The sequence below is a fragment of the Balaenoptera ricei genome, chromosome 20 (genome assembly GCF_028023285.1).
Source record: "Balaenoptera ricei isolate mBalRic1 chromosome 20, mBalRic1.hap2, whole genome shotgun sequence".
NCBI classification, from domain to species: Eukaryota; Metazoa; Chordata; class Mammalia; order Artiodactyla; family Balaenopteridae; genus Balaenoptera; species Balaenoptera ricei.
In genome coordinates, this window is record NC_082658.1 from 10,129,253 (window position 1) to 10,154,461 (window position 25,209).

The 25,209-nt window shown below is 54.1% G+C and overlaps 1 protein-coding gene across 5 annotated transcripts in view; it reads right to left on the reverse strand.

Moving 5' to 3' along the window:
- Positions 1–4,104: 4,104 nt before the first annotated feature.
- LOC132354520 (soluble calcium-activated nucleotidase 1) overlaps positions 4,105–25,209 on the reverse strand; it is a 34,522-nt gene continuing 13,417 nt past the window's right edge. For 3 of the 5 annotated variants that reach the window (XM_059906394.1, XM_059906396.1, XM_059906395.1), the window contains exon 4: positions 22,229–24,514. In XM_059906394.1, the coding sequence (XP_059762377.1) occupies positions 24,144–24,514 (371 nt within the window). In that variant the 3' untranslated portion in view covers positions 22,229–24,143. Of the gene's footprint in view, positions 5,463–8,310; positions 8,564–10,835; positions 10,968–11,438; positions 11,631–12,701; positions 12,778–14,715; positions 14,856–22,228; positions 24,515–25,209 lie in introns of those variants that run through there. The other 2 variants (XM_059906393.1, XM_059906397.1) reach the window with 2 other exon arrangements.

Here is a 25,209-nt window from a genome sequence, read left to right on the forward strand (position 1 = left end):
ACTCACACAGGCTGCCGGGGAGCGTGGGCCCTGGGACAGCTAAACGCACTGGCCCAGCAATTCCACTCCTGGGTACACGCCCAAGAGAAATGAGCCCACGTGTCCACCAAAGATGTCACAAGAATGTTCGTAGAAGCTTCACCCAAAACACCAAAACACTGGAGACAGTCCCAGAGCTGTAGAACAGGTTGAATTGTGGTAAATTCAGACAATGGAATTCTGCTCTGCTGCATGGAAAAATACACATGAATCCCAGACAAAATACTGAGCTAAACAAGGCCGCCACTGAAAGGCACATGCTGCCCTTCCACTGAAGAGCACTGAACTAAGCTCTATATACTTGTATATACGCATAGATATAGATATGCATAGGTATATGTATATGTTATACACCAGGAAATCTGTTTCCCCCAATCCCGCTGGCATCCAGGGATGGGAATCTGGCATTGCACAGTCATGAAGAGGCTGATTCAGTAATTGCCTGTGGTTCCTTGGAATGAGGTGTTTAAGGATTGCAGGGTCAGAGGTGATTGTTTCTAGTGGGACAAAAGCAAGGGTGAAGCAAATGAGGCACCTTAGGTGAAAAATTTAAGATGTGTTCAGTCTCTGGGGATAGACAGCTGGGGAAAGCCCTTTGTCCTTTTCTGCTACCTCCTTCCTGCTTCCTGAAAGGCAGACACGATGGCTGGAATCCCAGCAGCCATTATGGACCACAAGGTAACCTTGAGGATGGCAGTCACATACTAAGTGGTGTAGAAAGAGAAGGAGCCTACCTCTCTTCCATGTGAGAGAAAAATAGAGTATCTCTTATAAACCACTGCTATTTTTGGTTTTCATTATGTGAAGCCAAAGCTAAAAATATCTAATACAGGTACATCCATCAGAGATCTAGCGTCCTTGCTAGCTTGAGCAGCTGAGAGTAATGCTAATTATCTCCTCAATTGGTTGACTGAAAACTGGCCTCCGTGGGGGCCCACGAATTCCTCGGTACGATGTAGAGAAAGGAATCCAGGAGCCGGGACCCCTGAAGAGTGTACTGTGTGCAGTCAGTCTCTAGCCCCTGATCTGGAAAGACCCAGACAGCTCTCCCCACAAGACCTAGTGAAATGCACTGGGGAAGGAAGCACCAGCCTCTTAGAAAGTGCCCTTGTGGCTTATCTCTGAAGGTCAGAGAGGGCCCCCCACCAGAGACACTGCCTGTTGAGAGGGTTTCCCTAATGCAATGGGAAGGATGTGGTTAGCTGTCCGTGAGATGCTCGAGACTAAAACAGATAAGCAGCTTGCAAAACTCTTACTTGATTTGTATCACTGAAAAAACAACAAAACCTGAGAAGTGGTAAGCAGAAGTGATTGTGCCATCATGAGAGGGGTATGGTCCCCTCCCAATTCCTGGGTTGCCCAGACCCCCCTCAGAGGCAAGCGGTCAAACGTCTTAGGGCCTGGACGTAGTCCGTGTGGTACTGACAACCTTCCTTCTGGCCATTAACCAGGTGGCCGAGAGCTCCCGGGAAAGGCTTCACAGGCTCTCGTAAACACTTGGTTAGTAGATTATCCTGAACTAGACCAGGTGAAGATCCCAATAGGCCCTTCTGTTCCAGACACGGCCTGATCGGAGCAAAGTGTTATAGTCCAGCAAGTGGAATGCAGCTGTTGTTGGGAGCAATTCTCTCTCCCTCTCATGTGCGGGCACACGCGCGCGCACACACACACACACACACACACACACACACACACACACGCACGACCTGCCTCGGGACCACGTCAGCTCTCTGATTCTGGGCCCACCTCCTGCCATCTCATCATGCCACAGCCATCGCCCTGGGCCGAATTGAAGACACGTGGCCCTGGCCACTTAGAAAAGGGTACCACCTCTGGACATTTGAGGTGACACGTACCACACTTGGTGCTGCTCCAGCCCTTTACTGGTGACCCAAAAAGGCTGGAGTCAGAGCACGAGGCAGCTTGCCCCGAGGTATCAACGCCCTCCATCCAAGGAATCAACGTTGAACTAGATTTGGACTTGTCCTCCCCACCCATCAGTCTGCCTTAGTGGTACCAACCCTGGACTCACCGAACAGCATGGTGCCCGGATGGCTGCCCCCAGATCCTCCAGGTGCTGAGGCCCAGGGACTCACTGTCGTATGAGTAGCCCATGACACGGAATTGGTTTGTGAATTCTTCCATGACGAAAGATGGAAGAACCTGGGTCTGAGGACAGGTCAACAGCCCATTAGCCAATCCTGGAATCAACCTACTTCCAGATTCCTTAATAAATTCTTTTATCATTTACTGCCAAACAAAACAAAACAAAAAACAACCCCAAACAAAAACCCAACCCTGTCCTCCAGTCTGTGGCACACACTGGTCTCACGGCCAGTGTGCGGTTCTCCCTGACCTGGAACCCCAGTATGGGAGCCAGTGGTGGCCGAGCAGGACAGCAAGTCCCCCAGGGGCAGATGTTTTGCTTCTGGTCCCCCTAACTCTGGGCTCTGCTGGTTTAGAGGTTTTATACCTATGAGAGGAATGTTTCCACCAAGAGACACCTCCACACTGCATTGACCAGAAGCTGAGAGCAGCATCTGGCCTGTGGGACCACTCATGTGCTCGGGCAAATGCATGCAGAAGGAAAGCAGGAGGCCTGCCCTGGGCTGGTGGGCCCTGATCGTCAGGGGGACAGGTCCGCCACTCGAAAGCCCACAAGGAGGATGGAAGGAACTCGGTCATTTCTCGGGTGTCTCCTCAAACTGCCGGATCCAATGGCTCAATACGGGGCTGTAGATTTCCTTACAGCCAGGATCCACCAGGGCCTTGAGCTCTCTGGAAGGTTCTGGTTATCTGACCAGGCCTGTACCTTCACTGCCGAGGTGCTGGCTGTGGGCAGAGGTCCACGGGGTGGGTAGGAGAGGGGAGATGCTGTGGTCTCTTGACTCATTGCTACAGCGAAGAAAGCGTTCCCCGGTGCGTGTCTGTTGCACATTGATAATGATCATTTCCTTTCTGTCTTCCTTTACTTGCTGATGTGGCTGATAGTGGTGATGGCAATGGTCACCGGTGTGATTTAAAGTGATAGATTTTTTAAATGTCAGAGGACCGCTACAGAGGTGGCCAAGATGGTGGGCCTGGAGCCTGGGGGGCCTGGGGGCACCCTTTGGGAAAGAGTGAAGTTGTGTGGGATCAGGCGGAGGCTTTGTGTCCCTGCTTTTGTTTTCGCAGGGCCGCTGGGGAAGAGGAGTGTGGGGGGGGGATGGCTGTGTCTTGGCTGCCCAACCTGTGAACCTCCCTCCCATTGGGTGAGCCTTGTGCCGCCTCCCTTCTCGAGGCCAAAACAGTCCAGAACTTGTTCTCTCAGACCCTGGCCAAGAGTGGAGGGCACATGGCCTGAGCCTGGCCAACCAGATGCTTCCACTGGGGCCCGGTGCCTGAAGTGTGCGTCACAAAGAAGCGGGGAGAGTTTAGAATTCCTGCCCTGCTCTGGTAGGGGCAGCCTCCAGTGCCCAGAACCCGGTGATGGCATTCTAACGGGATGTACCCACGGAACCCCAGGCCCGGTCCCCCCGCCTTGGCCTAGATTCTGTGGGTCTTCCAGTATCCTTCTAGTATATCCTTCTTCTGCCTGACAACCTCATCGTGGGTGTCTTTTATTTGTGGTCAAGCACTCTGTTGGTGGCCTTTTAAGGTTCTTTGCAAATTTCCATTTTTACAAACAACCATGAGATGAGAATCTCTGCCCCCATCCCTGTGCACATGTGCAAGGATTGATGGAGAAAAGATTCCAAGCATGTGCTGTTCTTTCTACCTGGAACACACCCTCCTCCCATTTCCCCCACATCTGCTGCCCCTCACTCTTCATTTCTCCACTGAGAGCCACTAAAGTAGCTCCGGCCTGTGCCTCCCCCCTGCCACCCTCTGGTTTCCATCACCCGTTATTCCAGCTTGTATTTACCCCAAGTGTTTGTTTACTTGTGATCGCCTGTCTCATCCACAAGACCGCAGCTTCACAAGGAAAGGACTGGGTCTGCTCGTTCACTGGACCCCAGGGCCCAGCACATCCAATGTCCGAACACCCAGTGGACTCAACAACTCTTTCTGCGTGAACAAGAGAACTTGGGAACCACAGTGCAATTTTAATGATCTCAGATAAGGGACAGCAGAGGGCGGAGTGAAAGGCAGGGTAGGAGACCCAACAGCTCCTCGTTCACATCTTGTTGCTTCCCGACAAACCAGCTGGGCAGTGGGAAGTGGGAGTTCTCGGTTTGTGGACTGCACTAGTTGAAACCTTCCAGTGATTTCTTTAAGCTCGCAGAGATCAACGGAAGCAGGGGGGCCATCTGGTGGCCGGTGGTTGGAGATGGTTGCAGAGAGGAGGTGAAGGATGGGAGGTGCCCAGCCTCTGGGCGCTCCTGCCACCCTGGCTCCCCCAGCCTCGGGTCTAGTCCACACCCGTGGAGTTGGTCAGGTAGAAGGGACGGATGGCGACTTGGAAGCTGCTGAAGGACCCTGCCGGGCAGGGGAAGAAGGAAGCACTCCTGGAGCTGTTGGTGCCCAAGGCGCTGGGGATCAGGGCCTTCCAGCCCTCGAAGTTGGTGACGTCCGCCACGAAGTTCCCCCCACAGAGCATCAGGGCCTTGTTTTCATAACCGATGGTGGGATTGGAGTAGCTAGACTTGGAGAGGGCCAGGAGCGGGGGGTCGTCAGAGGAGCACGAGAACCCGTAGTTCCAGCAGCTCTGGACGGTGGGGAGGTAGACTAAAGTCCAGGAGACTGAGCGGGCCTGGAAGAGGAAGCTGGGGTGCTGGGGCGTCTGGAAGGACCGGTAGGGGTTGTAACCGGAACCCATCACGGAGGCGCTCCAGGTGGGCGAGGTGTAAAGCCGGGGCTGGTAGGTGTCCTCGGTGAGGTTCAGGCCCCTGTACTGAGCCAGCAGCTCGAAGGGCACGGTGTGGAACTCCAGGGCCTGCAGCATCTTCTTCTGGAAGAGCGCCTCGTGACTCCAGTACAGGGACAGGTTAAACTGCAGCGTGAAGAGGTCCCTGGGCGGTATCATGGGGAACCGCACCCTCTCCACCAAGCCCTCCACCTCCCCGTGGGAGATGCGCCTCTCCTGGATCCATTCATCCAAGGCCAGCAGCACGGCCAGCTCGCTGGGCGTGATCAGCTCACTCCTGGACAGCAGGTCTCGGAGAAGGGCCGTGGGGACGCTCGGCCAGGCCTCAGCCTGCGTCAGGGCCCCGAAGTTCCAGGCCAGGAACTGCACGCAGATCTCCTCCAGCACGGGGTCCCGGGTGGCCAGGGCATAGGCATAGAGGTCCAGGGGCGTCCGGAAAGAAGGGTCCTGGGGGAGGAGGATGGCAAAGAGGTGCCCGCAGTAGCTCTGCAGCCGCTTGGCCCCAGAGGCAGAGGCGAGCTTGTGCAAGCACTTCACTGACGACAGAGAGACGTCGATCCTCCGGGAGTAGAGGTACCTGGGGGGAGACGAGGGCTGATGCCTGGTGATACTCGTTCCCCGCAGGAGAACAGGTGTGCCCTGGTGCACGTGTGCTATTGACCGCTGACACCCACGGTGCTAGCTATTCCAAGGGGCATTCAGAGCCCCCTGATTTATCTCCTGGGTCAACCCACATTCCAAGCTCCCATTTGCTTAGAGCCAGGTGTGGGCGGATCCCAGGCTCCTTGAGGATGTTGCTTCATCCTCATCCGTGAGGGAGGCGGTCCCACCACCTCCTCCACCATCACCATCGTCCTCACGGGCCGGACCCTGGGCGCCAGGACCTGCTGGCCAACCCGGGCATGAGCGTTGCCCTGTCCTTCCCTTCCCACCGTCACGCACCTGGCCAGACCCCTTCGGACCCCCACTGGGTGCCCGTGGGCGCCCCTCTGCCCCCAGCACCTGTCTGGTGTTCCCGTGACATGGGCATCGCCGCTGGCCACCTCCTATCTGCCTTCCCCACCAGCCGTGAGCCCCGCGGGCGGCACCCAGTCTGTGCCATCTGCCATGTAACTCAGTGAGCCACCAGGAAGCCCTTTGCTGCGTGAAGACGCGTGCGGAGGGAGCCTGCTGGGAGGGGAAACGATAGGCTGCGGCTGCTGTCTCCTGGGACATGGTGAGTGGGGTCCTGCTTTGGGAAGAGCCAAACTCTCCCCACGGCCTCTCTCGAACGCTGAGCCTTCCAGGGGGCAGCGGACCTGGTGGCTACCCTGTCACCTGAGCATGGAGCTGGGGGCGCCCAGAGCGGAGCTGGGGCCCCGCAGTGTCCAGTGCCGGTGGCAGAGGCGGGCCCGCCCTCCTCCCACCCTCTCTGCCCTCGTGCACTCAACACATCACGTGATCCTGCTGATGACCGTGAACTCTGGGGAAAAAAAGGGCATCTGCACCCTCTGGCCCGTCGCCCATAGCTGGGTATCTGTCTGGTGGTGGCCTGAGCCCAGGAACCTCCGCCCTGGGCAGCACCCAGACAGCGGACGGGGCACTGCCTCTCTCATAGGCAAGGGGTGCCACCGAGGGCCCCGCAGATGGCCATTGACAAAGGGAGCAAGGAAACCACAGAATGTTTCTGTCACCACCTCTTAATCCCGCTTTGGGGCCAGCGAGGGATGGTTCCCAGCCACTGGGAGCTGTGCAGCTCCCACCCGGTGACGCCCCAGCCCGGCTGGCTCTCCCCGGTCTGGGCACACTGTCCACCCTCAGCCTCAGGCGGGCACCCGAGTGGCTGGGGACAGGGGATCGCAATCAGCCCTTCGGCCCTGCCCCACCATCAGGGAAGAAAACGTCCTGAAAGGTAGAAAAAAGACCAAAGACCCTGGGGTGTTAGTGACCCCCAGAGACCCCAGAAACTGGTGAGAAGCCGGATTACTGACAGAAGGCTCTGAACAGCAGGTGCCGCGTGGGGACCACTGGGCAGAGGGAAGGGGAACATGCGGGGCAGCCGCAGTGAGCAGGGGTCTTCTGAGGCCTTCTGGGGTCTGGACGGGGCTCACTGCGGCCTCTCTGCCTTAGGGGAGGGAGAGAGACAGGGGCAGAGAGAAAGGAAGAGAGAGAGAGGGAGGGAGAGACAGAGACAGAGAGAGACACCAGGAGACAGAGAGACAGAAAGAGACAGGGAGAGACAGGGAGAGAGAGCCAGAGCACATGGGCAGACAGTCCAGAAAATCACTGAACTCTGACCAAGGTCAGTGACTCCAGTTGGGGCCAGGAAGCTGGGGACAGGTGCAAACGCATTACAGAAATCAGTCCCGCTAGGAGGGGCACAGGATGACTGCCAGGTTCTTATATTGTACTTGGCTGAAAAGAAACCACTTTAATCTGTTTTAACTGCCATTTGTTGTTTTCTCTTAAACGTCACTTTCAGCTACCTACAGCTTTGGGTCACGAGAGAGAACAGCTTTCATAGACGTGGTTCTTTTTTCAAATCGATGCTCTCAGAACACCAGCCCCCCGGGAGGCCCCTTGGGTGGTAACAGAGTGGCCCCCAGCAGGGCGGTCAGGGGGGAAGGGGCCGCCCCTCGGGGCCCACTCTCCTCATCTGGGAGACCGGCTCCTGAGCGTGGCCGGCCCGCTGGTTAGACCCGAGGCCTGGGTGGCCCTGCCTGAGGGCTTTCCCCCCACTTTTCTCCAGCAACAGATTTGGATTCGGGTTTTAAAAAAAATTTTTCGAGGGAGCAGATCAGTCAGGTGAGAAGAGGGAAAATCCTTTGATAGTTGATTTTTGGATGCTTACCACACCTGAGAGACAGGGGTGTGTGTGTGTGTGTGCTGCCCCATCTCTCATAGCCCCTGCAGAAAGAATGCATAACAATGTGCACGTGGGGCTTCCCTGGTGGCGCAGTGGTTGAGAATCTGCCTGCCAATGCAGGGGACACGGGTTCGAGCCCTGGTCTGGGAAGATCCCACATGCCGTGGAGCAACTGGGCCCGTGAGCCAGAACTACTGAGCCTGCGCGTCTGGAGCCTGTGCTCCGCAACAAGAGAGGCCGCGATAGTGAGAGGCCCGCACACCGCGATGAAGAGTGACCCCCGCTTGCCGCAACTAGAGAAAGCCCTTGCACAGAAACGAAGACCCAACACAGCCAAAAATAAATAAATAAATAAATAAACTCCAATCTCTTAAAAAAAAAAAAAAAGAATGTGCGTGTGAATGTGAGGATGCGTGGCTGTGAAGGCAAATGTGTGAATGTGTGAGTGTGTGTGCACACAAGTGTGAACAAGTGTGTTCATGCAAGCATGGCTGCAGTCAGTGCCGCATCCCTTGTCCCTGTGGTTTGCCTTGGAGGGGAGGCTGCCCAGTCCCCAGCCCCCGGCCCCGAGGACACTCACTTAATAAAGTCTCTGACGACAGGCACACACTCGGTGTCCACCTCCATGGTGACCCTGCTGCTTGGCTCCTTCCACAGGCCGTGTGCCTCGGGGTTGGTGGACAGGATCAGCTTGTGGGCACAGATGCCCAGCTCGTCCTCCTCCTTCGTCTTCACCTTGATGAACAGGTCACAGCCCTTTTGGCTCTCAAAGATCTGCTCTAGAGCTGCGGGGAGCTCGCTGGACAGGTCGAAGGTGTGGATGCCTCTGGTTTCTAAGAGGTAGAAGGGAACGTGCCATGTTAGGAGGGGTCCCGGCACTTGCTTCCTTTGTGATCTGAAAACACTTTTGCTCCCTGGAGTCAGTTTCTTCCCTTAAATCGTGGCCCCGGTCCTGCCTTATCTACTCAGAAAGGCTCCCGGGGAGGCAAGGAAAGAACAGCCCTGGAAGACAGGGTGCTGTTGCCCTCTGTGGCCCAGAGCCCCTGCTCCATCAAACACCCCTACTTAGCTCATCTGCCTCCCCCAGATTCAGGCAGCACATCCAGGTGGGTGTTTTGGAGGCGCTGACTTCCAGAGCCTGGGGCCCCATCCCAATCAATCACTCACCCAGATATGACCTTCTAAAACCCAAACCTCCTGCCTGGTTTGGTCTGAAGAGGGAGGGTCTCATGGCAACCCTATTTAGAGTTTTGAGGTTCTCAGCAGCCTCCTTCAGGGGACTGAGGCCTAGAGAAGCTACTTGAAGCCCCCAGGGTGGTTTGGGGGTGATGTACCCCTCTCCTGGTCCCTCCCAAAGCTTAGCAGGGAATTAAATTCCATCTGTTTTTTCTTTGCCACAAACAGGTTTGAATCAATTCTGACAATTAAACCAGGTGGGTTCAGCCCCCCCCAATTCCTCCCTGAACCCCAGACTCTCCTTTACTCTCACCCCGGGGGTCCCCACCAGGCCAGGGCTGCTTCCTGCCTTGCACCCCGGCCCCACAGCCCAGGTGTGTCTCCTGCACGTGCCCCCGCGCTCCCTGTGCGAGCCCAGGGAGAAGGACAAGTGGTCATGAGAGACAAGATAAAACTGGGACCCGAGGATTCAAAACTGCGGAGCAGCCTTGGTCCATTTAGAATATCTGATGGCATTGGGGAGAGGGCAGGGCTGGGGCTGTTTGCAATCAGGCCTTTTTGCCCCCAAGAAATGTCTAAAGCACGTTCAGCACGCTGTCTAAGCCCGGGTTCGGGGGGTGTGCTGTAATATGTTTTGGAATGAGAACTAACAGAAACAAAAGGCTGGCGTTTCGAGAGACAAGCCTGCAGTGTGTAGACACGGGGTGCACAGGCACCTCGTTTTAATGTGCTTCACAGATGCCGCGTTTCTCTGAAACTGAAAGTTGTGGCAACTGTGCCTTGAGCTACACCATTTTTTTTTTCCCAACGGCATTTGCTCACTTTGCGTCTCTGTGTCACATTTTGGTAATTCTCAGTCACCTTTGATGTTACTATTGGAAAAAGATTATGACTTGCTGAAGGCTCAGATGGTGGTTAGCATTTTTTAGCAATAAAGTATTGTTTAGTTAAGGTATGTACATTATTCTTTTAAAAATTAAGGTGTGTAGAGTGGTTTTTTTTCATCGATAGCTTTTCTGGTTCACTGATTTTATGCCATCGATCTATTATGTTTAGAACTGGTTTGTCTTTAAATTTGTTCTCTACAAAAAAAAGAGAGAAAATACGCATATTTATTTTATCTGAAACTCTTCAGCTTCGATCCTATCTTAATGCGACAAGGCCTTGCCCGTGTACAGCTGAGCTCGGGTGTCCGTCTCCCCGCACCTCCCCCCATCACAGGGAGGGGGCGCTGCTGGGCCAGGAGCCTGCACCCGGTGACAGCTGCTTTCTCTCTCGCAGGAGTGACCTAGAACTCTGGACTAGGGTCAGAAAATCTTTGTTCCAGTTCTAGCTCTGCTTCCAACTAAGTGTGCTTGCTTATTTATTTAAGTGAAGTATAGTTGGTTTACAATATATTAATTTCAGGTGTACAATATAGTGATTCAATATTTTAGTATGTTCATTGTTTCTTTAGACATAACACTATTGCACACTCAGTAGACTACGGTATAGTGTAAACATAACTTTTAAAGGCACTGGGAAACCAAAAAATTCCTGTGACTCGCTTTACTGTGATACTCGCTTTCAGTGGTTTGGAACCGAACCTGAGACATCTCCGAGGTGTGTCTGTATTTGGAATGTGGCTCATTGTCCGAGAATCGGGTTAAATGGAGCATTTCTGAGTGGCTCCGGTTGGGGGGGCGGTAAGGAAGTGGGGATCTGTTGCTGTGAGGTTGTGGGAACTGCGGGCTTTCCTGCCCCTCCTGGAAAGCAGGCACCACCCGCTAACCTTTGCATGGGGAGGTGTGTGATCCACGTGGAGGGGTGGGAGCCGGCGTGACCACCGTCCCTGGGATCCAGGGCTCCGGCTTCCGTGGCAGCTCTTGGGCGGGGGGACAGAGAGGGCCCTGGGGCTCAGGATGGGGCACCCCCCCCCCCACCGCTCACCATTGGTGCAGATCACGCCGGCGTCCTCGTCGTGTCTACAGTTGCTCTTCATCCAGCCCAGGGATGTGCAGTTGGCCAGCGAGGGCTCAGTCCCTGTGCACTGCACCTCGTCCAGCATGATAGGGCCCCTTCCTGGTGGCACAGCAAGGACGACAGGGCCTGGAGGGGGAGCTGGGGCTCTCGGGGCTCTTGTAACGTCATACCATGAACTAGTCTTGTTCTCACAAGGTCTGTCTGCCTCGTAGATATCAAATTATTATACCGTGATTTATGCATCTACCCCTGTCGCTGAATATTTGGATGATTTCCCTTTTTTTGAATCACAGGCACTGCACACAGACTTTTCTTTTGGGGGGAAACTGTTTCAAGAAGGTAAATTCCCCGGAGTGGAGCCACTGGGCTGGAGGGAACGGCCGCCGGCCAAGCGTGAGTGCGCGCCGGGCCGCCAGCGCTCAGCCAGCACAGGGCTTTGATCTCTTTGAAACCTCTGCCAGCACTGGGCTGGCGGGAATGCCACTGGCCCACCTTAGGTACGATCCCTTCCTGGGCCTGGTTACTTAGCAGCGCGTCCAGCTTTGGAGGACCTGGGGACCCGCAGGTTACCTGGCCCGAAGGTGGCTCTGCCCAGAGCCTCGGTGGCATTCTTGAAGCCCAGGGCTCGGCAGACAACGCTGGCATCCGTCAGGTCCCACAGGTTGTCACACACCGTCCCCCACTGGCCGCTGTAGTAGATCTCCACGCGGCCCTCGTTGGCGGTGTCCCCGTCGGCCAGCCGCATGTCACCGTCTTTCACGCCTGCAAGCTCCCGAGGGAGAGCAGAGGTCAGCGAGGATGAAGGCCGGGTGCTGGGCCTCCATCCCAGGGCGGCAGCATGGCCGCCCCACCCTCCTCGGGGGTCATGTGCTTTCATGGGGGCAGTAAAGTACCCCCAGTAGGGGGTGACCACTGGATCGTTAGCTTTGAAGACCCCATCCATCCTCGAGGGGATCACCCCCCGGGGAGGAGTGGAAAATACACCTAGACCGCCCCCCATACACACAGTGAGGGTAGGCTCCGCCTTTCTTGTCTCTGAGGTCTGAACCCTTCATTGATAGAGGAGGGGCAGAGGGGCGCCCGGTGCCACCTGAGAGTAGGGTGGCAGGACCCCAAGGAAAGAATAGGGGATGGGGCGGAGGCCCACACTGACCCCACCTGAGGGTGTCTGGGGCTTGGGGTGCAGTCCGGGCACCACAGCGAGGACTGCTGGAAGGGGCGTGTGGGAACGCCGGGGGCAAGCAGGCCCAGGGCGCCCCGGAACTCAGGCAGAGCGTGCCAGGCAAGAAGAGGAAGCGGGGTCCTGGCCCTACACCTGTTCTTCTGGGACTCAGCCCGCTGACCTCCCCTGCCCAGCCCCACCTCAGCCCCCGCCGGAGCCGACAGCGTCAGGCAGGAGCTGGGCGCCGTGTCAAAGGGCACTTCTTAGATGGGGGAGCAACAGGCCTCTGTGTGGTCACCAGGACGAGGAAGGGCCTCGAAGTGTGAAGGGTGAGCACGGCCGTCCAGGACTCTGGAAGTCAGACTGTGTGCGAAGGGCACTGGCCTCGTGTCGCCCAGGGTTTGGCCAATCTGTGGGCCCCTCCTGCCTGGTCCTTCTGGTTCCCACTGGATGAAATGGTGACTCCCTTGGCATCCCGCCACCAAAACATACAAGCCATGACTTGGGACACCCGGGGCTTCAAGCAGGAGAGAAGACCCGGGCTGACTCCCGTCACCCAGGCACCGGGCAGAACGTTGCCCTGATTTCTGCAAAGAGGGGGCTGACCCCGCAGAGCAAGGGAGCACCAGCTTCACAGACGCCGCTTTCCAAATCTCCGGGGCCCCGCTCACCTTGAGTGCCCGCGACCAGCAGCCACAGCCACAGGAGCTGCAGGGGGGCCATGGCCTTGCCTGGGAGCCCCTTGTCCTGCAGCGAAAGGAGGCAGCCGAGTGAGACGGCGGAGCTGGACAGCCCCCGGGACCAGGGCCGGTGTGTCCACCCACCCTTCGGACCCTGCTCACGGAGGGCGGCCGGCGGGTGCAGGGCCTGCACCCTCAGAGCCGGGAGCCCGGGGAGCGCCCGGTGCTCTGGGTGCCTTGGCGGGGCCCCTTACCTCATCTGAAGGTGGTCCTCCGAGGACGAGGAAGACCTGCCCAGAGGAAGGGGGGCGTCTCTGGGCAGCGAGGACAGTGGGAACAGGAGCCCATCTCAGAAAGCTAGCCCCTGGGCGTGGCTGTCGGGGAGATGGGTGGGGAGGGTGGGGAGGGAGAAGGCAGGGGGTGCGGGGCCCAGATTGGGAGGGCCTGGGGAGCCTGGCTCAGGATGGGGCTTTATCTCCAGTCAATGGACTCCTGAGGGGGTGCCCTGAGGTCTGCAGCAGACGAAGAGCATTCTGTGGGCTCTGGACCCAGTGAGCCCAGGAAGGGAGGGGGTGGCAAGAGCAGGGCAGGGGGACGCATCAGGAGGAGGTCCCAGAAATCCGGGCAGGAGTGACAGAGGGACAGCCAGCAGGGAGAGAGCGTGGGCCGGGCGCGCCGGGTGGGGAGGAGAGGGGTCCGGGCTGAGGCCCAGGCCTCTGTGCAGCCGGGTGTGGGTGGGGAGAGGCTGGGGGGAGGGGCACAGGATGAGAGGACCTCTGAGGTCAGTGTCCCCAGGGAGCAGAGGCTCGAAGAGGCGGGGGACCACCGAGGCCACACAGCCAGCCCTGGGCGGGCAGGCAGGGGGGCCCCAGGTCTCCCCACTTTGCCTGGACGTCTTGGCTCCGTGCAATTGTCACTGCTCACTTTTCCCCTTCACCCCCATCCTGCCCCTCACTTGCCTCCCTCCCCTCCTGTCCGCACAACGGGGTGGTCACTGCAACACCCACACTCACCCCCGGGGCCCAGGGATGTGGCCTTTCTTGCGGCTGCCCCTCAAGTCAGGGCCTGGTGACCTCGGGGCGGCGCCCCGGGCCTGCATTAACCAGACCCCCTGGGGCTCCCAGGCACGAAGGCCTGTTAACCATCATTGAACGGCATCCCGGGACCAGGAAGGCCTGTTAACCATCATTGAACGGCATCCCGGGACCAGGACCGCTCACACCACCGGCCCGTGGGATCCTGACCACGAGCCTGAGAAATGCTTCGTTGACCCCACCTTACAAGCAAGGGGGCTGAAGCCCAGAGGGGTAGCCGGCTCGGCTCACACAGCTGGGGAGCCGTGGGTGGTGTGTGGGGGGGTGGTGTGCCCTCTCTTCATTACACTGACCTCAGCAGATGGCCAAGGGGCTAGGATGACCAACTGCCCAGTGCACTGGGGCCTGTCCCGGCTTTAGCACGGGAAGTCCTGGGTCCTGGGACATGCCCTCGGTCCCAGGCACACGGGGATGGCTGGTCACTCTCTGCGCTCCCCGGACAGTGGCAGCCACCAGCTTTGCTCATCCTGAAGCAGGAACTCAGGGCCCCAGACAAATGGCCATTTAGGCACTTGGCACGTGGTATGCCAAATGTCACAGTACTTCAGGTGGCCGTGACCACCCGTTTTTGCCTGACTCATTTGGGAAGTGGGACAGAGCTTATGCAGACTGGAAAAAGGTGCTCTTCCTTTGGGCAGGTTTAGCCTGGGCTGAAAAGCACTGATCAGAGAGAGCACCTTGGCTGAATGCCGAGCCTGCTTGCCCCTTGGGCTGGTGTCCTTGTGTGCCAGTGAACAACCTGCCCAACTGTACACAGAGACCCTTTGGACATGGGAGCAGCAGTGATGGTCCCTGGATTCAGGAGAAGCACCAGATCCCCATCTGGGTACAAGCAGGGAGACTTGGCCCCCATGAGATTACATGGTATAGAGAGAGGGACACCCACCTGAGAGCAAGAGGCACAAGCTTACCTGCCCGAGACAACTACTGATGGTTGTCCTAAAGCCTCCCACCTGCAGGATCCCTCTGCAGGCCAATCTTCAACCCAGAAAACCCTTCCAGTACAGAGCGTGGTCAGGCTGGTCTCAGGAAATGCTTCAGAAAGCTCAGTCTAGTTTCGATTTCTTGAAACCACCTGACACTGTTTTCTTCTGGGGTTGGTTGCCGCCAAGGCTTCCTGCACCACCCCAATCCCCCTCGGTGCTGACTGGGGCGGTGGGGATGGCGGCGGCCCAAGGCGGCAGTCTGGCTGATTTTGTAACCAGAGCAAGGCGGCTGACAGCCACATTTGAATAGCAACACTCTTCCGAGCTGGACCAGTGCCAGGCCCGGGCGCTGGGGGAGGGGAAAGGAGGGGCAGCAGCGGACAAAGGTCAGAAGAGCAGAGGGTGGGCATGGACCGGCAGGGTGTGCATCCGGGGACTGTGGGCTCTTTCCCCGCACACCCTGAGCCGTTTCCTGGGTCTCACACGTTGCCAGCAGAGGGGACACCGCCCAGGGGTCTGCTCGCTCTGCTCTAAGCACTTGACAAGCCTGACCTGAATGTTGCACCCTGCTGGGGCGGGGGCAGAACCTCTGGAGTGGATGTAAATTGTTCTGCCCGCCTCACGCCCACTCCCTTGCCTTTCCTCTGACAGAGAGCCAGCAAGCACCTCGGTTTTCCCCTGGGGAAGCACCCCCGTCTCTCCCTCCAGGTTGTGTGGCTCCTCTGGGGCTGACCTGGGCCTGGCGGGTGGGAGACAGATGGTGTCAGGGAGGTGCCGTGATCCCAGCCGGCCCAGGGAGTCAGCTTCAGACTCCTGGAACGGGACCCTGCAGGGAGCAGGTGGCCCGGGGATGGTGATGTCCGTGGTGCCCCAGACTGTGCCTTGAGGAAAGCCCAGCTGAGGATTCAGGTGAGGGAAGAGCTGAGAGACGGAGGAACCTTGGTCCTGATGCTACAGCTTGAGCACCTGCGTCCAGCTGGCCTGAAGTCAAGGCCAAGCCCTGGCTTCAAGGTTAAATGAGGCAATCGATCTCTTCTATTTCTGTCACCTGCATCCCAGGTTCTGGACAAGAGTTGTCCCCTTGGAATGTCCCCAGGTCTCTCTAACCCAGTGGCTGTCGACCTGGTTGGCACATGGGAATCACCCAGGAGTTTCACAAACTCCTAAGGCCCAGACCCATTAAATCACTATCTCTGGGGTGGGGACAGGCATTGGCATTAAAGCCTTGCAGGTGGTTCCCATGTGCAGCCGGGGTTGAGAACCACTGGGGGAGACAGAGTTTCCCTGGCAGCCCTGCGTCCAAGAGAGTGAGCCCCCAGGTCAACCATTCAATGACTATTTGCCCGAGATGTGAGGTCTGAGGGGGGCTACCGGCTCATCTAATCCCCTCCAAAGGAACCGTAAAGAGCAGTGGGGAGACCAGCAGAAACAGAAGTGGCAGAAGAGACAGGGGAGTTTTAACACGCCATCCAGCTGAAGGAGCCTCAGTGCTGGCTGACACAGAAACCCCAGCACTGTCACTTCTAGCGTCCATCGGTACTTGCAGCAATAAGTGGCCAGTCAAGGTCAGGAGTGCATAGGAAGTCCTTTGGGAGGCACTGGTGGCAATGTCGAAAAACCCAAGTTGCCGAATCTTTAGCCCCTGAGTCCTTTCCTACTGGAAAGTCCTTTGTGTGCCGGTGGTAAAATGTCAGACTGAGGATGTTCCAGACATGGAACCAAAGCACGGGTGTCTGTTCCCCTCCGGCTCTCAGGGTCTCTCCGGCCCACAAAGGGAACAAGAACAGGAACTGAGACCATCTGCTCCAGAGAGGAGTGGCTCAGCTCTGATAAGGAGACCAACTGAAAGCCCCGACACTGTGGATAGTCGGGCCAGTGGTGACATTGTAGACCCCGCTGCTGTAAACAGGAAGCCACAGCCGAGACGTCGTGGCGAGCGTCCTGGGGGCTGTCAGAGACCAGAGCCCTTACGACGCCTGTAAGACATTCTTTGTGCCTCCTCTCCCGCCCCCCCACCAAACACGGAACGCTGCCTGTAACGCTAACCTCGAGGTAGCTGGCACTGCTGTAAACTTCAGACAGGACCCATTCAATCCTCCCAACCTCTACGGGAAGTAGCTGCTCATATTAACTCTTTAACAGATGAGAAAACGGAAGTGCAGAGAGGGGAATCCCAACCAGCTACACAGCTGGGATTCCGACCCACACTTTTCTTTCTTTTTTAAAATATTGGCTTGAGGGACTTCCCTGTTGGCGCAGTGGTTGGGAGTCCTCTTGCCCACGCAGGCAACACAGGTTCAGTCCCTGGTCCGGGAGGATCCCCCATGCCGCGGAGCGGCTGGGCCCGTGCGCTACAGCTACTGGGCCTGCCCTCTGGAGCCCGTGAGCCACAACTCCTGAGCCTGCGTCCTGCGGCTGCTGAAGCCCGCGCACCTGGAGCCCGTGCTCCGCGGCGAGAAGGGCCGCCGCAATGAGAGGCCCGTGCACCACAACGAGAAGTAGCCCCCGCTCGCCGCAACTAGAGAAAGCCCGCGCACAGCAACGAAGACCCAACGCAGCCAAAAATAAATAAATTTATAGAAAGAAAAATTGGCTTGAGATCTAATAATTTACACACAATAAAGTGCATCGATTTAATGAGTTTTGTCAAATGTATACAGATGGTAACCATGACAATCATAATATAGAAGACATTCTCATCATCCCCAAATGTTCTCTTATGCCTTTGCTGACAATCCCCTCTGCCAGCCCCCAACCTTGGCAGCCGGAGATCTGCTTACTGCCACTGCAGCTCTGCGTGTCCTAGAATTTCATATAAATGGAAACACACAACATATAACCTTTAACTTAGCACATGCTTTTGAGATGTCACTGAGAATATCAGTAATTGGTTCTTTTCTCGCGAGTAGTAGCCCACTGTGTGGACAGACCTCAATCTGTTTCTGCACTTATGCATTGATGGACATTTGGGTCACTCCCAGTTTTGGACTACACTCACCTCCCCACCGCCCCCTTATCCGAGGCTTTGCTTTCTGCAGTTTCAGTTATCCGTGGTAAACTGCAGTCCAAAAATATTACATGGAAAATTCCAGAAATTAACAATTCGTGAGTTTTAAATTGTGCACTGTTCTGAGTGGCGTGATGAAATCTTGCGCCGTCCCGCCTGGGACGTGCATCATCCCTTCATCCAGTGTATCCCACCTGTTAGTTAGTAGCCGGCGTCGTTATCAGATCGACCGTCCAGATATCACAGTGCTTGTGTTCAAGCAACTCTTATTTTACTTAATAATGGTCCCAGAGCACAAGAGTAGTATGCTGGCAGCTCGGATATTCTCTTACTGTGCCTAATTTATAAATTAAACTTAATCATAGGTTGGTATATATAGGAAAAGACAGTATATATGGGGTTTGATACTGTCCACAGTTTCAGGCGTCCACTGGGGTGTTGGAGAGTATCCCCTGCAGAAAAAGGCGGGGCTGCTGTATTACAAATAAAGCTGTTAGGAACATTTGGAGACAAGTCTTTGTGTGAACATAAGTTTTTATTTCTTTTGTGTAGGGATAAGATTACTGGGTCGTATGGTAGGTAAATGTTTAACTTTTTAAGAAACTGTCAAACTGTTTTCCAAAGTGGCTGAACCATTTTGCAACCCTACTAGCAATTTCTATGATGGTTCCGGTAGCTTTAAATCCTCACCACTACTTGGTATTGCCAGTCTTTTCAGTTTTATCCATTCTGGTGGGTGTGTAGTGGAATCTTACTGTGGTTTTAATGACTCATGATGTGGAGCATCTTTTTTTTTTTTTTAAATTTATTTTTATATTTATTTTTGGCTGCGTTGGGTCTTCATTTCCATGCGAGGGCTTTCTCTAGTTGCGGCAAGCGGGGACCACTCTTCATCGCGGTGCGCGGGCCTCTCACTATCGTGGCCTCTCTTGTTGCGGAGCACAGGCTCCAGACGCGCAGGCTCAGTAGTTGTGGCTCACGGGCCTAGTTGCTCCACGGCATGTGGGATCCTCCCAGACCAGGGCTCGAACCCGTGTGCCCTGCATTGGCAGGCAGATTCTCAACCACTGCGCCACCAGGGAAGCCCGGAGCATCTTTTCACATGCTTGTCGTTTATTCCTCCTCTTTGGTGAGGTGAAGTGTCTATTTAAATCTTAAACACATTTTAAATTGGGTTGTCTCATCACTGAGTCGTATAAATTCTTTATATATTCTGGCTACGAGTCCTTTAGCGGATACACGACTTGCAAATTGTTTGGAATGAAAAACTTGCCTTTTCATTTCCTTAACAGTGTCTTCTGAAAAGCAAAGATTTTGAGTTTGGAAAAAGCTCAATTTTCCATTCTTTTGGTGTCACATCTAAGAAATCTTTGCTTAACCTAAACGCACAAAGATTTTCTACTGCATAGAAATTTATAGAATTTTGTAGTTTTAGCTCTTATATTTAGGTCTATTATCTAATGTGAGTTAATTTTGTGTATGGTGGGAGATAAGGGTTTCAGTCATTTATTTCCATATAGAATAGAGTTGTCCCACCACTACTTATGGAAAGACAATCTTTTTCCCACTGAATTACCCTGGCAGCTTTGTCAAAAATCAATTGACCACACACATATGGGTTTATTTCTGGACTCTCTTCTGTGCTACTAACTTTATATATCTATTCTTCTTATGGCACTAATACATTTTGATGACTTACAGCCTTACATTAAGGCTCAAAGTCAGATAGTATCAGTCCTTCAACTTTGTTTCCCTTCCTCAAAATTTGAGTCTTTCCACCCATGAAGACAGCATATTCTTTGATTTATTTGGGTCTTCTTTGATATCTTTCATCAGTGTTTTAGTTTCAGCATATAGATCTTGCACATATTTTGTTAGATTTATATCTAACTATTTCATGTTTTCCGGTGCTATTATAAATGATGCTGTTTTAAAATTTTTCCATTTCCAACTGTTCACTGCAGCTGCACAGAAACAAAATTAATTTCTGTATGTGAACCGTGTAACCTTCAGCTCTGCTAAACTCAGCTGTTAGTTCTTTTTTGAAGAGTCCTTAGGGTTTTCCTACTTAGTTGATCTTGTTCTTGGTGAATAAAGACGGTTTTACTCTTTCTTCTCCAATCTAAAGACTTTTCTTTTTCTTGCCTGATTGCACTGTCTGGGACCTCGCATAGGACAGCAGGTGAATGAAAGTAATGAGCACAATGCCGGTTCCCTGGTTTGATCACTGAGCTGTGGTTATGTGAGAGGCTGTCACTGGACAAAACTACATGAAGGGAACGCAGCAACACTATTCTAGTTTGGCAACTTCTTTGTGGTTTAAAATGACTTTAAAATAAAAAGTTAAGCGGTGGGGGAAAAAAGTGGTGAAAGCTGACTTTCTTACCTTGTTCCCAGCCTTCGAAGGAAAGTCTCTCACCATGAAGTATGATGTTAGCTGCAGGTTTTTCACAGATGACATTTACCAGCTTAAAGAAGTTCCTTTTATTTCTAGTTTGCTAAGGGTTTCTTTGCTTATTTGTTTTTAAATCGTGAACGGGTACCGGATTTTGTCAAATGTTTTTTCTTTATCTTTTGAGATTATCATACGTTTTTTCCTTTTTTGTCTGTTAATATGGTGAATTATGTGGATTTTAGAATATTAAACCAACCTTGCATTCCGGGAATAAATCACACTTTGTCATGAAGTATTTTCATTTTTATATGATGCTGTATTCAACTGGCTAAATTTTTGCCCAGGATTTTTGCCTCTATGTTCATGAGCGACACTGGTCTATATTTTTCTTTTCTTATATTTGTCTGGTTTTGGTATCAAGGTAATGGTGCTCTCACAGAATGAGTTGGGAAGTGTTCCCAATTCCCAAAATCATGGAAGATTTTGTGTTGGCTCATTATGATCTCTTCCTTAAATGTTTGGCGCAATTTACCAGTAAAGCCAGTTGCCCTTGGAATTTTCTTTGTGTGAAGGTATTTTATTTCCATTTTACCCAAATCTTTTAACAATTTTATTAAGGTATAATTTACCTTGGAATTTACCAATTTAAAGTGCACAAGAAGACAGGATTAACATTTGTAAAGAAACTGATCTCATTTTCTTTCACGCAGTTCTGAGACGACTTTGGGAAATTTCCTTTTGCTAGTGAATCGCAGGCGTGAGTGGCAGGCAGGCACGAGTCACTGCGAGTCCAGTGTACAGCGGTTACTTAAAGACACAGTCAAGAGCCGATTTTCCGTGCCTTCCTGCTCTGTGTGCAGCTAGCTCCTCATCCTGTTCCCGCCTCAGCCCCATGCGCTCTGGCTCCCCCCCAACCCCCCCGGAACTGTTCTCACAGGATCGCCAAGAACACATCTTCCTTGTTGCTCGGCCCATGGACACGCTCAACCTTCTTACTTGACCTCCTGCAAAGTCTGACAGAAGGGACGAAGGAGGATGGGCACACTGCCCCTTGACCCCATGTTCCCCTGGTGTCCTCCACCAGTGTAGGCCTCCCTTCCTCACCAGTCCCTTCCTTCCGTGCGCCTGAGGCTTCTTCTTAGAACTTCTTAGGGCCCCGCGTGTCCTGCAGAATGATCTCATTCTTTCCTGCAGACTCATCAGACACCCTGATGACACCTGGACCAGTCTAGACCTCTCGCCGGGGCCCACCTCACTACCAGTCTTCCAGCACCTCCAACAAAATGGGTGAGCAGGTGCTAAGGAAGAGACAGGTAATTTTCTACTCCCCTCTGTGAATGGATTCACTTACTGTTCACGACAGCTCTGTGAAGTAGCTCCATTATCATCGTCCTTTCACAGTTGAGGAAGTCGAAGGACAGAGAGGTTAGATTATCTACCCACGGTCATACCACTGGGAAGTTCAGAGCCAGGACTGGAAGCTGGGAGTGACTCAGAGCCTATATATTGTTTCTTTAGGTAAGAAGTGGATTTATTCAGAGAGGAACACACCCCACAAACAGAGTGTGGGCCATTTCAGAAGGCGAGAGTAGGCTCAGAGCCTATATTCTTTTTCCTTTTTTTTTAGTATTTATTTATTCATTTCTTTGGCTGTGCTGGGTCTTAGTTGCGGCACGCAGCATCTTTGTTGCTGAGTGCAGGATCTTAGTTGCGTTATGTGGGATCTAGTTCCCTGACCAGGGATCGAACCTGGGCCCCCTGCATTGGGAGCGTAGAGTCTTAAGCACTGGACCACCAGGGAAGTCCCAGAGCCTATATTCTTAACCACTCTGACCAAAAGAGCATCTTCAGACTTGGGGAAAAGTTGGACTGGATGATTCGGTTTCCAAAAAGTCTCCTCGTCTGCAAAGGTCCATGGGTCCCTATCCTGTGAACTCCCACAGCACATCAGCCGTCCTGGGTCAAGAAGGCTTCTGGCTTGTTCCTTGCCAGGACCCCCTCTTCACCCCCACAGAGAGCGCACCCTTCACTGAGCCCCTGTGTGAATCAGCTCTCATATCCCCTGGGGCAGCGCCAAAAGCCAACACAGACCAGGAGACAAAGAGAATACACTTTATTGTTTCCAAAACAATGGCTCCAGTAGGAAGGAACACAATCATTATGCTTACAGCAGCGAATACGGGGGGAAAGGCTAGCTTTAAAATATTTGAAAATCACTGTGTGAAAATGGTGCTTCTGGGCACCTGAGTCTTGGATCTCAACTCAGTGACTGTCCCCAGCCCTCCAATCTTCCTAATTCCATCTTTGTATTTTTAATATCACACAGCCCTGATGTCATTCATGGATGTTTATCAAGGAGGTGTGTCAGGGAGCCCAGCTGGGCAGTCAGAAAAGACTTGGGCCTTCAGACTGTGTCCAGTGGGAGCTGAGTTCTAGAGAAACATGTCACGTTCCAAGATTTGTTTTCTGTTCTTTTGCTATTTGTTTTACAGTGGAAGAAACAGACAACCGGCACAAGAATGAGGGATCCTTCCTGGGTTCCCTCCAAGTATCTGTATTAAAGTTTCAAAGTGGGAAAAGTCTGTGAGACAGGGGGTCCACACAGTAACAGCCAGAGCCTAAAACACAGCCCTTCCCGGCCATCACGAATCCTACATTCTCCTGAGGGGTGAGGTAGCTTCTGGGCGAGGGGCGCCGTGGGCTGATGGCAACGGCCCTTCTAGGCTCTGGTTCTGGCTGACCTCTGTCCCAAACCCTCCGCCTTTACCCTGGAGCGTGGAGAAGAGGCCACAGGTACTGAGACACAGCAAGGTTTCTGTGAAGAGTTTCCAGGAAGAAGAGGCTGAGGAGAAATAAAAGGCTAGGACAGAAACCACAGGGCCAGGCAGGCCTCGTCCACAGCCTCCAGGGTAAGGGAGCCCCAGTGCCTAGGGCAGGGTGTAGGCTCGCCAGAACCCAGGGCCCCACTTGACTCAGGAAATACAAAATTCAAGTCATTCATGGAAGTCTTTAAAAGGAATGGCAATTTCTGATAATTGCTAGAAAACAGCAATATATCCTTATCCTTATCTTTGTATCCTTTGACCAAGGACTTAGAAACGCTTGAAAACTTGCCTGACCAACTTGTAACTGCTTAATTACCATTTCCTTCACTGCTGGGAATGAATTTGTTAACTACAAGACTTTGTTCTGATAAGATTTGCCAATTCCATTTTATAAGAAAGGAAATTACTTTAATTAATATAAGTTAATAATGAAAACTTCAAAGTGCTACACAGCTGCAGAATTTTCCTGAAGGCAGAAAACGGGGTCAGTCACTTGAATGGAGAAGTTTGATGGGGGGGCAGATGGTGGGCCTGCGTCCCCTCTTGCAGCACTTTGGGCACCTGCAGCGTTCCCGGAGGCCTGCCCTCGCTCTCACAGCCCTGTGATGTCCTGTAGCAGGACAGGTTCTTTTCCAGGGGTCTGGAGGTGTGGGTTTAATGCCCGAGGTTCACGAGGAAGGAAGAGAAGGGGGCGGCCCAGGAGCACCTAACTGGCAGGCCTGCTTCAGACTCACTGCTGTGTTCCCAGAGGGGGCACAGTGCTTGACACACAGTAGGAGCTCAAGAAATATTTATTGAACAAAAGAAGAAATGGAGAGAAAAGAAAGGTAGGTCAGATGGGAGAAAGGGCTGAATCAGAGGATGGGCCCCAAATTAAGATGCCTGCAATGACTAGCTTATACCACCAGATGGCAGTGCAGGGAAATGTCCAGCCTGCAGTCCCAGGACGCCCGCCCCTTCCCCTCTGAGAAGCCGCATCTCAGGCTGGGACTGAGCTCCCGATTCTGGAAATCTCTAAACCAGGCATACACCTCAGAGTTCCGAGGAAAGAAAAAAAAAAAAAAAAAAAGCAAAACTAAACGTCACATAAAAGTGCAGTCCTCGGGTTTTTACAAAATTTGAGTCCTGACGTAGCTGAAAACCATCCACCCCCCCAGCCTTGCTCATCGTCTTGATTTTTCCCAGTTTAAATGAACTCTATGCCCTCATACTTCACACTCCCGATCTTGGTCTCGGGCAGGAGGAAGCGTCCGTCGAGCGTGAAGGCCATGACGTAGGTGGCGATCTGGCCGCTGTCCTCCTCGGATTTGAGGGCCACGATGATCTGGTCATCGGTGTTGGGGATGAACTTGAAGGAGGAGAAGCCGTGCGTGGGGACCACCTCCCCCACGTGCCGGACGGAGATGTCGCCGAAGTCCTGGGCGGCACTCAGCAGCAGGTTGGTGCCCCTGCGCTCGTCGTCCTTCTCGCTGTAGCGCTCGTGGCTGGCGCGGCGCGGCAGGAAGAACCAGCGCTGCAGTGTGTCGCTCCAGCAGGCAGACTCGTGGATGAGGTAGCCTGGGGACACACAGACCGGTCACCGCCCGCCCTCCCCAGAGCCAGGGCGGCCTCGCCCCTGCACGCAGACCCGCGAGCGGCCCGGTGCCGGAGGCAGCGTCTCCGTCATCTTTTCTTTAGGTTTCCATGTGCTTTTGTTCCCATCTGTCCAGAGTGATTGAGCCCGGGACAGCAGGACAGAGCCCGCGGGGCCGCGCTGAGTCTCAGCTGCGCCACCTCTCTGGCCACCCTTCCTCGCCAGCTTCCCCAGCGCTGCCGAGTAGCCGTGGCTGCGAGGTCTGTCTGTACTTCGCCTCCTTGGTGCTACTCAAGTGGCGCAAAGGAGAGCGCCAGGGGAAGAGGCACGAGGAACACGCAGGTCCGATCTGTGAAGATGGATCAGGGCGGGTGGGGAGAGGCTGCCTCGAAGCAGAAAAGTGTGGGAAGTGGGCGTGAAGCCACGTCCCCGCCGCATGCCCCAGGCCTAGAGGCGACCGGGCCGCTCTAAGCACCACCACTCCCCACTACAAACCAGGACTCTTGGAAACGAGGGCAAAGAAGCAAAGCTCTGTGCACCTGCTCCCACCACGTCAGATGCGAGGCCTGACCCCAGGGTGGCGGCCGGGAGGACGCTGTAGACGGGGCTGCTGTCTGAGCCGGCCGGGCCGTCTGTCTGGGTGAGTCGGGGTGAGAGAAAAAATGTCTCATTGGCCCCT